General features: G+C 34.9%; 1 protein-coding gene across 1 annotated transcript; it reads right to left on the reverse strand.

Annotated features, from left to right (window-relative positions):
• Positions 1 to 9,813: 9,813 nt before the first annotated feature.
• On the reverse strand, positions 9,814 to 10,185 carry LOC103016809 (multifunctional methyltransferase subunit TRM112-like protein). The gene has a single exon (XM_057528074.1). The coding sequence runs from the start codon at positions 10,183 to 10,185 to the stop codon at positions 9,814 to 9,816; it is 372 nt and encodes a 123-aa protein (XP_057384057.1).
• Between the last annotated feature and the right edge of the window lie 4,193 nt (positions 10,186 to 14,378).

A 14,378-nucleotide genomic window follows, 5' to 3' on the forward strand; every position in this document is an offset into this window, starting at 1 on the left:
TGCATTGGCAGGCAGATTCTCAACCGCTGCACCACCAGGGAAGCCCTCAATTAAAATTTTTAAAAGAATGTCCTTTAAGTATTGAAAATCCTCAACTCACCAGTGCATTGCATTTCAATAGTTTGTAAGGAAGTTTGTAAAATTCAAAGCATACCTGCATACTTTCCCACAGGAACAACATTATCACAGGAGTCCAGATTCCCAGGCCAACCTGTAGTAGTTGGTTTAAATATATACATATTACATTATATTATATATAATATAAATATAAATTTATATAATTTATATTTACATGTAAATTTCATATAATTTACAGGTTATGGTATTAATTATCTTGCTGTGTAACAAATTACCCCATTTGTTACAAAGCATTTATTGTTTCACAGTTTCTGTAGGTCAGGAATCAGCACACAGCTTAGCTCAAAGTCTTTTGTAAGTTTGCAATCAAGGTGTCAGCTGGGCTACAGTCTCACCCATGGGCTTGACTGGGGAGGGATTTGTTCCCAAGCTCATTCACATGGTTGTTGGCAAGATTCAGTTCTTCACGGGTTGTTGCACTGAGGGCCTCAGTTCCTTGATGGCTGTTGGCTGGAGGCCTCCCTCAGTCCCTTGCCATGTGGACCTCTCCACTGGGTATCTCACAACTTGGCAGCTGGTTTCATCAGAGTGAGCAAGTGAGAAGAGCCATAGAGAAGGTACAGGCAAGAATCTAAAAAGGGTACAGGGTATCTGTACAGGAATCTAAAAAGTGACATTTCATCAATTTTTCTATGTTATAGATATACATTTTTTAGAAGGAAGACTATGTTCAGTCCACATACAGGGGAGTGAATTACCTAAGGGCATGAATAGCAGAAGGCAGGGATCATTAGGAGTATTTTAGAAACCACCTTCTCTCTCTATCTCTCTCTCCTTCTCTCTAGATGTCTATCTATCTACATTTACATATCTCTCTATCTCTCTCTCTAGATATTTATCTATATAGATAGTATAGATATGATATCTGTTTCCAGTAGAATAATTGTTTTTAACGAATGGTTTTGCCAAAACCCACTGTCCAAAGTAGACACAGGTATTGCTACAGTGATGGGGCAGGAGAAGTGGAGGTGGAGGCCTGGCCTGTAAGGATCTGAAGATACAATCTAAAAATTCCTAAACATTTGAACTACTAGCACTCCCCTGAAAATAAGAGGGGAATAAGGGGTCTTACTAAGAAACAAAGACAATAAAGACAGCATCCATTCAATGTTTGTTGGAACTCAGAGTTGGTCCAAGTTACAACTTTGAAAAAGGTACCATTAATTTTGGCATTGTCTTGGTGGACATTTTTTTTTTTTCCAGTTCCTACTGCTTTGGCTCTAGACAAGTCCTGTGTTCATGCTGCTTTATCTCAGTCTCAGCTATATGCTTGACATCTTGAAGCTTGAAGCTCCAGATTTACTTCACTTTTCCAGTTCAGTGCTACCCTCCCGCATTTTCAACCCACCCTTCAAATATCACTCTATTGTTTGAGCACAAGGGAATCACTGGTATAGGATGGGGCAGAGCACCTTACTAATCAAAGTTACATTAAGAGAGGGATGACTGATTGAATGCCATTCTATGTGTTATAAATGGATGTCTAATTTACAGAAATCCAGTTAGTGCAACTAATGGAAGTAAGGTTTTTCAGGTTGTTGAGATAAATTTTTGGTAGATTTAGGACCATATGTGAAGTTTGTAAGAGGATCATTTTCTTTAAGTTGCTATTATTGGCACTTTACTTCTGAATCTGGAGATTATCTAAGACATTGTTCTTTAACCCAATTTCCACCCTTCAAATTTCCAGGAGAGTGATGTCAGGGATTTCACCTATTATATCAAGAAGAACAAATAATGGCTACCTCCTAATCCCCATTTTCCACCCCTTGGAATGTCTTATGTGAGAAAATAAACTCTAGTACTTCCTTCCTTCTACTAGGAATGAACCACAGGTCAAGGTATCGGGAAAGGTGATTTTGAAGATTTTACTGGGCAGTTTCCAGGGGATAGATGGCTGGGTAACTTGAAAAAATACACACTCATGGGGCCTTTTTCTTATGTTCCCAAAGACAAGGGGGTAAACTTTAGAAGCAGAAAATAAATTGTGTAAAACTGGTGGTGACTGAGGGGCACTTGTGGGTCAGGGTGGTTCAAGGGACAAATAACACTAATCTGCTTTAATGTAATTTAAAACACAATCCCACTTAGGCAAGGGTGTCTGTAAATTATGTTGTATTTAGGGAAATAATATTCAGGTAGAAAGAACTAACATTCCCTTTTCATAGAGTTAATCTAGATTTAGGAATTGTATTATGATGAATGACCTGGGCCTAAAGTGGTAATGAAATGGATCCTTGCATCAGGTCGATTCCTGTGGTGATGATCCTTGAAGAATCATGAGGGATTTATATTGTAGATAATTGAAGGAGGCATTTTTGAAAGTAAGGCAGACTTGAGGAGAAGAGAAGCAAGCCTGCAAACAGGTTGGGAACATATGTAGAACTTCTATTAAATGCTTCTGAGCTTTCCCTTGGATATGAAAACAGATTTTTTTCCTTTCTCTCTCTTATACTGCCACTCACTTTAGTTACTCCCCACCTCAAATTGTTTCTCAAGTTGGATACAGTACCATGGTCTTATTTACAGCATTATGAGGAATAGAGAGAAACACACAGAAGTGATCTTCCCCACATCCAACTTTCTGTTGAGAGCTGTGTGGGGCAGGAACATCATTTTGAGAGATACCATAGCAGGGAAGTAAGTCAGAGCAATGCTCAGTAAAACTAAGTGAGGAGGGAGGGACAGGCGGTACAGAAAAGCACCTGTCAGATGGACGACTCGGGAGCAGCTCTACTTTTACTTGTTGTATCAGTCAGACTTCAGCCAGAAAAGCAGAGCCAGCAGAACATACATACAACAAGAATCACTGCTTCTGGTCTAGTGGATAGAGCTAGGAAATAAATGTATGAATGCTAACTAATGCATGAATACATCTATTTTAACCTAGCTAGCTAGCTAATCTATCTAATTTTTTTTTAAAAAAATGCATGAGGGGCTTCCCTGGTGGCGCAGTGGTTGAGAATCTGCCTGCCAATGCAGAGAACGCGGGTTCGAGCCCTGGTCTGGGAAGATCCCACATGCCGCGGAGCAACTCGGCCCGTGAGCCACAATTACTGAGCCTGCGCGTCTGGAGCCTGTGCGCGGCAACGAGAGGCCGCGATAGTGAGAGGCCCACGCACCGCGATGAAGAGTGGCCCCCGCTTGCCACAACTGGAGAAAGCCCTCGCACAGAAACGAAGACCCAACACAGCCATACATACATACATACATACATACATACATACATACATACATAAAAAGAATGTAAGCAGACAAGAATATCATTAAAAAAAAAAAAAAATGCATGAGTTGGGGAATTCCCTGGTGGTCCAGTGGTTGGGACTCCTTGCTTCCACTTCAGGGGCCGTGAGTTCCATCCTGGTCAGGGAACTAAGATCCCACATGCTGTGTGGTGTGACCAAAAAAAAAAGAAATGGGATTGGGATTGTTAGTTCATATAGCACACAATTATCCTTCCCAAATGCTGTGCTATTTAAAAAAGAAAAAAAATGCATGAGTTTATATGGATAGCTTTGACTCCAATCCAGGACCACAGGGTTCATTTTAGCTTTTCCCCTTTCCTTATTTGTAACTTCCTTCTTGACAATGAGAAACCTAGCTCTAATTAGATAAAATATATTTACTTATTTTTTCAACTCAGTATATTAATATTTTCTGTTTTAACCCATACCCCTCTGAGAAACAAATTACTCATTAGAGTATAATGTTTCTGAATAGTTCTTTTGTCTTTAAGTATCCAGTGAAAATGTTACTTTCCTAAGTTACTTAGGTCATCTCCTTTCTTCCCCTTTCCCCTTAGTGAGGTCATGTGATTCATTTGAAATAATTTAAATTCATCCTTCAATCTGTCATGACCTGGAATCTATCCTCCCTTCCCAACAATTTGACAGTTTAAAAAAACAAAGAAGAAAACTAATATGGTAAAAGTCATTCTTTTTGGTGAAGAGCTGTATGAGTTTTGACAAATGTATAGATCCATGTATCCACCACCATATTTGCATACAGAATACCACTGGCTCCCAAATTTCCTTGTATTGCTTTTTAACAGACAACTGCTCCTCCCACCATATAACCTCTGGGAACCACTGTTCTATTCTCCTTCCTTGAGGTTTTCCTATTCCCATATAAATGGAATCATATAACATGTAACATTTTGAGTTTAGCTTTTTTCACTTAGCAAAATGCATTTAAGATTCATCCATGTTGTTTGTGAATCCCTAGTCTGTTCCTACTCATTGCTGTAGAGTGTTCTGTTGCACAAATGTGCCACAGCTTGTTTATCCATTTGCTGGTTGATGGGCATCTGGATTGTTTCCAATATTTGGTGAATTTGAATAAAGTTGCTACAAATTTTCATATACATGTTTTTGCAGGTACGTAAGTTTTTATTTCTTTTGGGTGGATTGAAATATCTTTAACTTTGTAAGAATTGCCAAACTGTTTTCCAAAGAGGCTGTAATATTTTGCATTCCCACCAACTATGTAATAAAGTTTCAGTTGCTTGGCATCCTTCTAGGTACTTGGTGCTGCCATTAAAAAAAATAATAATAACCATTTTAGTAGGAGTGTAGTGGTGTCTTATGGTAATTTTAACTTGCATTTCCCTGTGCTAATGACATTGAACATCTTTTTGTAGGCTTATTTGCCACCCTCGTCCCTTCTTTGGTGACGTGTCTGTTCAGATCTTTTATCCATTTTTAATATTGGTTTGCTTAATTTCTTATTGTTTAGTTTTGAGAGTTCTTTATATATTCTGGTTAGAAATTATTCACCAGAAATGTAATTTGCAAATATTTTCTCTAGGCTATGGCTGTCTTTTGCAAAGCAAATATTTTCATTTTGATGAAGTACAATTTATCAAGTTTTTAAATTTATGGATCATGCTTTTGGTGACATAACTAAAATTCTTTGTTCACACATGATTTCTTCTAAATGTTTTATAAATTTATATCTATAATCTATTTAGAGTTAATGTTTGAAGTATGGCTCAGATTCCTTCTTTCTTTTTCTGGGAGGGGGACATATAAACATCCAACTGTTCCAGCACTATTTGTTGAAGACACTATACTTTCTCCATTGAATTGTAGTTGCACCTTTACCAAAAGTCAGTTGACTGTTTTTATTCATGTGGATCTAATTCTGGTCTCTCTTTATCTGTTCTATTGATTTATGTGTTTATCCTTTTACCAATACCGCATTGTCTTGATTACAACTTTAGAGTATATCTTGTGATAGAGGAAAGTGAGTCCTTTGGCTTTGTTCTTCTCTTTTAAAATTGTTTTGGCTATTTTAGCTCCTTTGCCTTTCCCTATAAATTTTAGAATCGCCTTGTTAATATTTACAAAAGAACCTACTGGGATTTTATTTGGGGTTTTCAATTGAACTGGGGATAATTGACAGCAATATTGAGTCTTAAAGCCATTAACATGGTGTGACTCTAAATTTATTTAGGATTTCTTTAATATTTTTCACCAGTGTTTTGCAGTTTTTAGCATACAGGCCCTACACATAAATTTTTAGACTCATATCTAAGTTTTTTTGGATGTTATGATAAATAGCATTATTTTTAAAATTTTGAATTCCCATTGTCAATTTTCTATCTTGTGACTTTGCTAACCCCTTTCATTAGTTCGAGGAGGATTTCTGTAGACTTCTTTGGGGATTTTCTACATAGACAGTCATGCCATTTTTTAAATAGAGTTTTTGTTATTTGGGGTTTTTTTGGCCACACCATGTGGCATGTGGGATCTTAGTTCCCCAACCAGGGAAGCTTCTACTTCCCAGCAGTGGGAGCACTGAGTCTTAACCACTGGACCCCTAGGGAAGTCCCTTAAATACAGTTTTATTTCTTCATTTTTTGACGTGCAAGCCTTTTATATCTTTTCTTTGCTTTATTGCACTAGTTAGGACTTTCAGTATGATGTTGAGAGAGAGAACAGCCTTACTTTGTGTTTTATAATAGGGTGAAACAATTCAGTCTTTCATCATTTAGTGTAATATAGCTGTAGCTTGCTGAATATTCCATGTATACTTTGTCAGGTTAGGAAAGTTCTCTTTTATTTCTAGTTTGCTGATAGTTTTTTTTTTTTTAGCATAAATAGAGATTGAATTTTGTCAAATGATTTTTCTGCATCTATTGAGGATCATATATTTATTCTTCTTTTCAATTTCATTGATTTCTGGTATTATTTTTATTACTTAATTTACTCTTGATTTGGGTTTAGTTTGCCCTTTTTTTCTAGTTTCTTAAGGTAAAAGCTTAGATTATTGATTTGAGATCGTTCTTCTTTTTGTTTAACCATTTTATGCTATATGTTACATTTTAACTATTTTATGTTATAGCCATTTTATGCTATACATTTCCATATAATCACTTTTTTAGTTACATCCTACACATTTTGTGCTGTTGTATGTTCACTTTCATTTACATCAAAATATTTTTAAAATTTCTTTGAGATTTTCTTTTCCACCCATGGGTTATTTAGGATTGTGTTGTTTATTTACCAAATATTTGGAGATTTTCTAAATAGCTTTCTGTTATTTATATCTGGTTTAATTCTTTTATGGTTTGAGAACATCTTTGTATGACTTTCTATTCATTTCAATTTATTGAGGTGTATTTTGTGAGTCATATGGTCTATCTTGGTGAATGTTTCATGTGTACTTGAAAAACAAAGTGTATTTTGCTGTTGTTGAATGGAGTGTTTCATAAATGTCAATTCAGTCTATTTGGTTGATAATATTCAGGGCTCCTGTATTCTTACTAGTTTTCTCTCTACGTGTTTTTTCTATCAGTTATTGAAAGGGGAGTGATAAAATCTTCAGCAATTGTGGATCTATCTATATTTCCTTTCATTCTATTTGTTTTTGCTTCATGTATTTTGAAACTCTGATGTTATGGGCATACATGTTTAGGATTGCTATTTTTTCTTGGGAAAATTGATTCCTTTATTATCATGTAATATCTCTCTTTAGCCCTGACATCTATTTTGTTTGATATCAAAATAGTTATTTCAAACTTTCTTTTTTGTTAGTGTTTGCATGATATATCTTCTCTTTTACTTTTAACTTATATTTATAGTTATACTACACTTATATTTATATTTAAAGTTAGTTTCTTGAGGAAAGCATATAGCTGGTGCTTACTTTTTGATCTAATCTAACAGTCATTTTTAACTGGTGCATTCAGACATTCATATTTAATGCAATTATTGATATGGTTGGATTAAAATCTACCATCTTGCTAGCTGTTTTCTATTTCTCCCATCTGTTCTTTATTTCTTTTTTCTTTATCTGCCTTCTCTTGGGTTAATTGAGCATTATTATGATTCAATTTTGTTTCCTAAGTTGACATTATTTATACCACTTTTAAAGTGTTTTCAGTGGTTGCCTTAGGGTTTACAATATACAACTTTAATTGCATAAAACTTTTTGGTAGAAAGTAGCCCACAACTAAAAAAATAAAAATAAAACCACTGAGCTTCATTATAGGTGATAAAATTCATATTTATTGAATGTTTATCATGTGCCAGTTATTATTTTAAACACTTGCATGTATTAACTAATTTATCCCTCTTAACAACATTAAAAAAGTATAACCAACTGTTATCCCATTTCACAGATAAAAAAATTGAAGCACAAAAGATTAAGTCATTTTCCCATGGTTACAAGCATAGTCGGTCTCCCAAGCTTATGCTTAAAAGCATTAGTTATATTTCTATGGGCTAGACTAGGACGCTGCAACTTAAATTTTGAGACCAAAACCATCAACTTACAAAATATCTTTTGAGAGTATTTCCCCCAAATACACTAAAGGAAGTTGACTTTTAGAGGTAGTGGGGGTTGAGGAGAAGAAATTGATATGCTTAGCTTATATTTCTATGTGCTGAATTTTATAAATCAAGTATGTTGAAGTTATTGGAATCATAAAATGATTGCAATTTTTATGATTGCATTTTTAATCACTTAATTTTAAAACTGAGAGCTTACTCGTATATCATCTAATGTTCTCATTGTTTTGATAGGGGCAATGAAGCCCCAAGAAATTACATTTCTTATCTAAAATCATAGAGCTAATAATTAGTGACAGAGTCAGAACTTGAACCCATTTTCGAGCCTCCTCCCCAGAAATCTTCCATATCCCTCCTCTGTGCTCCTATACTATTTATGCTTACTTCTAATCATTAAACATGTCACAATATGGTCTACTTGTTCTTTTATATATTTGCATCCTCTACTAGTATTTAAATTGTTTGAATGGTCATTTTTATTTGACTAAGTATCCTGAGCAACTGTCATACAGCATGACACATTGTAACCACATTTTTTTTTTAAAGTTTGTTGAATGAAATGTCCTATTTTGGTTGCAGTCAAGAACCCTGCTCTTAGTATCATTTTATATGCCATGAAAGACAAGGAGCCATCACTAGTCTTCCAGCCTCCAGAAGGGTGTTACTCAGTCTCAGGATGAGACTTTGAATTACTCTTTCACAGAAATTAGAACTATTTCAGGAAAAGCAGAAGCATATCAGAATTTTGTTGTACTCACCCCTGAATAATCTATAGCTCTTTTCTTCTATAAGGTGCAAACCAGAATGACTCTTATACCTTGATTATAAGCAAAGACTTCCAGAGGACCAACATGGCATGTGAGGACCTTCATGGTGTTGCTCCTATCTACCCCTTAGCCAAATCTCCAGCCACACAACCCTTAATTCCTTCTTGTTCCTAGAATGCTCCCTACTGTTTTTTTTTTAACTTTGTTGAGGAATAACTGACTAATATAATTGTATATATTTATAGTGTACAATGTGATATATATACATATGTTATATATATGTATATATTATATACATATATGTATATATGCATTATATATGTATCATACATATACATATGTATAATACATATACATATATGTATTATACATGTACAGATATACATATATATGTATACATATTATACATATATATGTATATATACATAATACATATATGTATTATATGTGTATATATTATATACATATATGTATGTATGTATATATTATATACATATAACATATGTATATAATATATACATATGTTTAACATTTTTATATATTATAGAATAATTACCAAGAGCAAGGTAATTAGCACATCCATCACTTCACACAGTGAAAAAATCAGAATTTTTTTTTCAGATTTCAAGCATAAGTGATACCATACAGTATTCTTCTTTTTCTGTCTGGTTTATTTCACACAGCATAATGCACTCCAGTTTCATCCATGTTATCACAAATGATAGGATTTCCTTTTTTATGGGTGAATTTTATGTCTATATCTATACAGTTTCTTCTAGGAGTTTTATGGTTTCAGGTCTTACCTTTAAGTCTTTAATGCATTTTGAGTTAATTTTTGTGAGTGGTGTAAGATAGGGGGGTATAGTTTCACTCTTTTGCATGTGAGTATAGAGTTTTCCTAACACCGTTTATTTTTATTTAAAAATTTTTTTTGGTTTTGAACCTTTAATGAGAAAAAGATATATATAATATTGAGCTCAAGAACACTTTGTGTTTCGTGTGTCACTGGGCCAAGGGTTGGGGATACACAGAACAGAACTAACAAACAGGATATATGTAAACAAAGATACACAAGGTCACAGAATGAAAAACTGGTGCTTGGCACTGTTTTAAGTCTAGGTTACCTCCTCACTCAGTAGCATTTTGGGGATCCCATGGCTGATGGGGAATAGAAATCCAGACTCTGGACATTGCAGGGTGTCCTCCAACACACCCACCTCTAGCAGCACATGGTGCATATTTCTCAGAAAATTCTCCTTATGCTCATGTCCCTGAATTGGTTTTTTGGGTACCTTGAACAGATGCAAGGTGTCTGAAGCCTCCAGAAGCATCGCCCACTCCACTTTAGGTATCATACCCGCCACGAAGTTGGGCTTGGACTCCACAGGGTTAATGCGGACTTCAGTGGCCTGGAGGCACAGGGCGAAGCCACAGGCCCCCATTGCCTGCACATGCAAGCTCAGCAGGTTGTGGGTGAGCAATTTCATGTCAACGCAACACCTCCTAACACCATTGATTGAACAGACTATTCTTTCCCCGTGGTGGGCTCTTGGCACTCTTGTCAAAAATTAGTTGACCACACATGTGTGGTTTTATTTCTTTTTTTTTTTGAAATTGAATCAGCAATTTTATTTTATTTTATTTTATTTTCCACACACACACACTGTATTTTATTTTTACAAGAGATAAATAGACTGACACCAAGCATTGTACATGGATGACCACAACAAAAGCAACAATGATTGCAATTACCAAACATGAAACACACTTATACTGTGTCATAATATTGACATTCAGTCCAGTAATCCTCCACTGTAACAGCTCCTTTACTTTGCAGTGAAAATTGATTTGTATATTCTTTTCCTCTGAGTCCTTGTGGGATTTTTTTTTTTTTAATTCAGACAGAAAGTCACAAAAATTATACTCATCCTCATCAGTTCACTCAGTCCCATGTAATTAATTTCTTTTTTTTTCATCTTGATCTTTTGTTAGCACTTTTATGAGTTCATCAGTTTTTCATTAGAGTTCTGAAAATGCTTATTCATTCAGTTCAGCAGTACAGTCAGTTACCAGAAACCTGTACTTGTCAGAGTCTTTTCCATGAATTTCTTGAAGATGAAACCCTTTTATAGGAACATATTTGCAAAATCATCAGAGTACACCCAGAACTGTCTGTAAATGACAAAAGACTTAAAAATGACCACGGTTAAAGATTTGATGAAAGTTCATAATAATGCAGTTGACAAGAAAATTAGTTATTTCTGAGATATACATTTTAAAGTAATAACTAGGATTATTACTTATAACATTATACCAGAACATATAAGATTTTTAGACGTTTCCTGTAATGTCTGAAACATTTATATTAACATATTTCCATACATATTTCCATACAAATACAAATATAAGATTTTTAGAAATTTCATGTAATGTCTGAAACATTTATATTAACATATTTCCATACATATTTCCATACAAATACAAATATAAGATTTTTAGAAATTTCATGTAATGTCTGAAACATTTATATTAACATATTTCCATACATATTTCCATACAAATACAAATATAAGATTTTTAGACGTTTCCTGTAATTTCTGAAACATTTATATTAACATATTTCCATACATATTTCCATACAAATACAAATATAAGATTTTTAGAAATTTCATGTAATGTCTGAAACATTTATATTAACATATTTCCATACATATTTCCATACAAATACAAATATAAGATTTTTAGAAATTTCATGTAATGTCTGAAACATTTATATTAACATATTTCCATACAAATAACCCAATGAAAGTTTAGTATTAGTTGTTTTGTTTGTTTTTTTATACTGCAGGTTCTTATTAGGCATCAGTTTTATACACATCAGTGTATACATGTCAATCCCAATCGCCCAATTCAGCACACCACCATCCCCACCTCATCGCAGTTTTCCCCCCTTGGTGTCCATATGTCCATTCTCTACATCTGTGTCTCAACTTCTGCCCTGCAAACTGGCTCATCTGTACCATTTTTCTAGGTTCCACATACATGCATTAATATACGATATTTGTTTTTCTCTTTCTGACTTACTTCACTCTGTATGACAGTCTCTAGATCCATCCACTTCTCAACAAATGACTCAATTTCGTTCCTTTTTATGGCTGAGTAATATTCCATTGTATATATCTACCACATCTTCTTTATCCATTCGTCTGTTGATGGGCATTTAGGTTGCTTCCATGACCTGGCTATTGTAAATAGTGCTGCAATGAACATTCGGGTGCACGTGTCTTTTTGAATTACGGTTTTCTCTGGGTATATGCCCAGTAGTGGGATTGCTGGGTCATATGGTAATTCTATTTTTAGTTTTTTAAGGAACCTCCATATTGTTCTCCATAGTGGCTGTATCAATTTACATTCCCACCAACAGTGCAAGAGGGTTCCCTTTTCTCCACACCCTCTCCAGCATTTGTTGTTTGTAGATTTTCTGATGATGCCCATTCTAACAGGAGTGAGGTGATACCTCATTGTAGTTTTGATTTGCATTTCTCTAATAATTAGTGATGTTGAGCATCTTTTCATGTGCTTAGTGGCCGTCTGTATGTCTTCTTTGGAGAAATGTCTATTTAGGTCTTCTGCCCATTTTTGGATTGGGGTGTTTGTTTCTTTAATATTGAGCTAAATGAGCTGTTTATATATTTTGGAGATTAATCCTTTGTCCGTTGATTCGTTTGCAAATATTTTCTCCCATTCCGAGGGTTGTCTTTTCGTCTTGTTTATGGTTTCCTTTGCTGTGCAGAAGCTTTGAAGTTTCATTAGGTCCCACTTGTTTATTTTTGTTTTTATTTCCATTACTCTAGGAGGTGGATCGAAAAATATCTTGCTGTGATTTATGTCAAAGAGTGTTCTTCCTATGTTTTCCTCTAAGAGTTTTATAGTGGCCAGTCTTATATTTAGGTCTCTAATCCATTTTGAGTTTATTTTTGTGTATGGTGTTAGGGAGTATTCTAATTTCATTCTTTTACATGTGGCTCTCCAGTTTTCCCAGCACCACTTATTGAAGAGACTGTCTTTTCTCCATTGTATATCTTTGCCTCCTTTGTCATAGATTAGTTGACCATAGGTGCGTGGGTTAATCTCTGGGCTTTCTATCTTGTTCCATTGATCTATGTTTCTGTTTTTGTGCCAGTACCATATTGTCTTGATTACTGTAGCTTTGTAGTATAGTCTGAAGTCAGGGAGTCTGATTCCTCCAGCTCCATTTTTTTGCCTCAAGACTGCTTTGGCTATTCGGGGTCTTTTGTGTCTCCATACAAATTTTAAGATGATTTGTTCTAGCTCCGTAAAAAATGCCATTGGTAATTTGATAGGGATTGCATTGAATCTGTAGATTGCTTTGGGTAGTATACTCATTTTCACAATGTTGATTCTTCCAATCCAAGAACATGGTATATCTCTCCATCTGTTGGTATCATCTTTAATTTCTTTCATCAGTGTCTTATAGTTTTCTGCATACAGGTCTTTTGTCTCCCTAGGTAGGTTTATTCCTAGGTATTTTATTCTTTTTGTTGCAATGGTAAATGGGAGTGTTTCCATAATTTCTCTTTCAGATTTTTCATCATTAGTGTATAGGAATGCAAGAGATTTCTGTGCATTAATTTTGTAACCTGCAACTTTACCATATTCATTAATTAGCTCTAGCAGTTTTCTGGTGGCAGTTTTAGGATTCTCTATGTATAGTATCATGTCATCCGCAAACAATGACAGTTTTACTTCTTCTTTTCCAATTTGTATTCCTTTTATTTCTTTTTCTTCTCTGATTGCCGTGGCTAGGACTTCCAGAACTATGTTGAATAATAGTGGTGAGAGTGGACATCCTTGTCTCATTCCTGATCTTAGAGGAAATGCTTTCAGTTTTTCACCATTGAGAATGATGTTTGCTGTGGGTTTGTCATATATGGCCTTTATTATGTTGAGGTAGGTTCCCTCTATGCCCACTTTCTGGAGAGTTTTTATCATAAATGGGTGTTGAATTTTGTCAAAAGCTTTTTCTGCATCTATTGAGATGATCATATGGTTTTTATTCTTCAATTTGTTAATATGGTGTATCACATTGATTGATTTGCGTATATTGAAGAATCCTTGCATCCCTGGGATGAATCCCACTTGATCGTGATGTATGATCCTTTTAATGTGTTGTTGGATTCTGTTTGCTAGTATTTTGTTGAGGATTTTTGCATCTATATTCATCAGTGATATTGGTCTGTAATTTTCTTTTTTTGTAGTGTCTTTGTCTGGTTTTGGTATCAGGGTGATGGTGGCCTCATAGAATGAGTTTGGGAGTGTTCCTTCCTCTGCAATTTTTTGGAAGAGTTTGAGAAGGATGGGTGTTAGCTCTTCTCTAAATGTTTGATAGAATTCACCTGTGAAGCCATCTGGTCCTGGACTTTTGTTTGTTGGAAGATTTTTAATCACAGTTTCAATTTCATTACTTGTGATTGGTCTGTTGATATTTTCTGTTTCTTCCTGATTCAGTCTTGGAAGGTTATACCTTTCTAAGAATTTGTCCATTTCTTCCAGGTTGTCCATTTTATTGGCATAAAGTTGCTTGTAGTAGTCTCTTAGGATGTTTTGTATTTCTGCGGTGTCTGTTGTAACTTCTCCTTTTTCATTTCTGATTTTATTG

This window comes from Balaenoptera acutorostrata, chromosome 1, assembly GCF_949987535.1.
Source record: "Balaenoptera acutorostrata chromosome 1, mBalAcu1.1, whole genome shotgun sequence".
NCBI classification, from domain to species: domain Eukaryota; kingdom Metazoa; phylum Chordata; class Mammalia; order Artiodactyla; family Balaenopteridae; genus Balaenoptera; species Balaenoptera acutorostrata.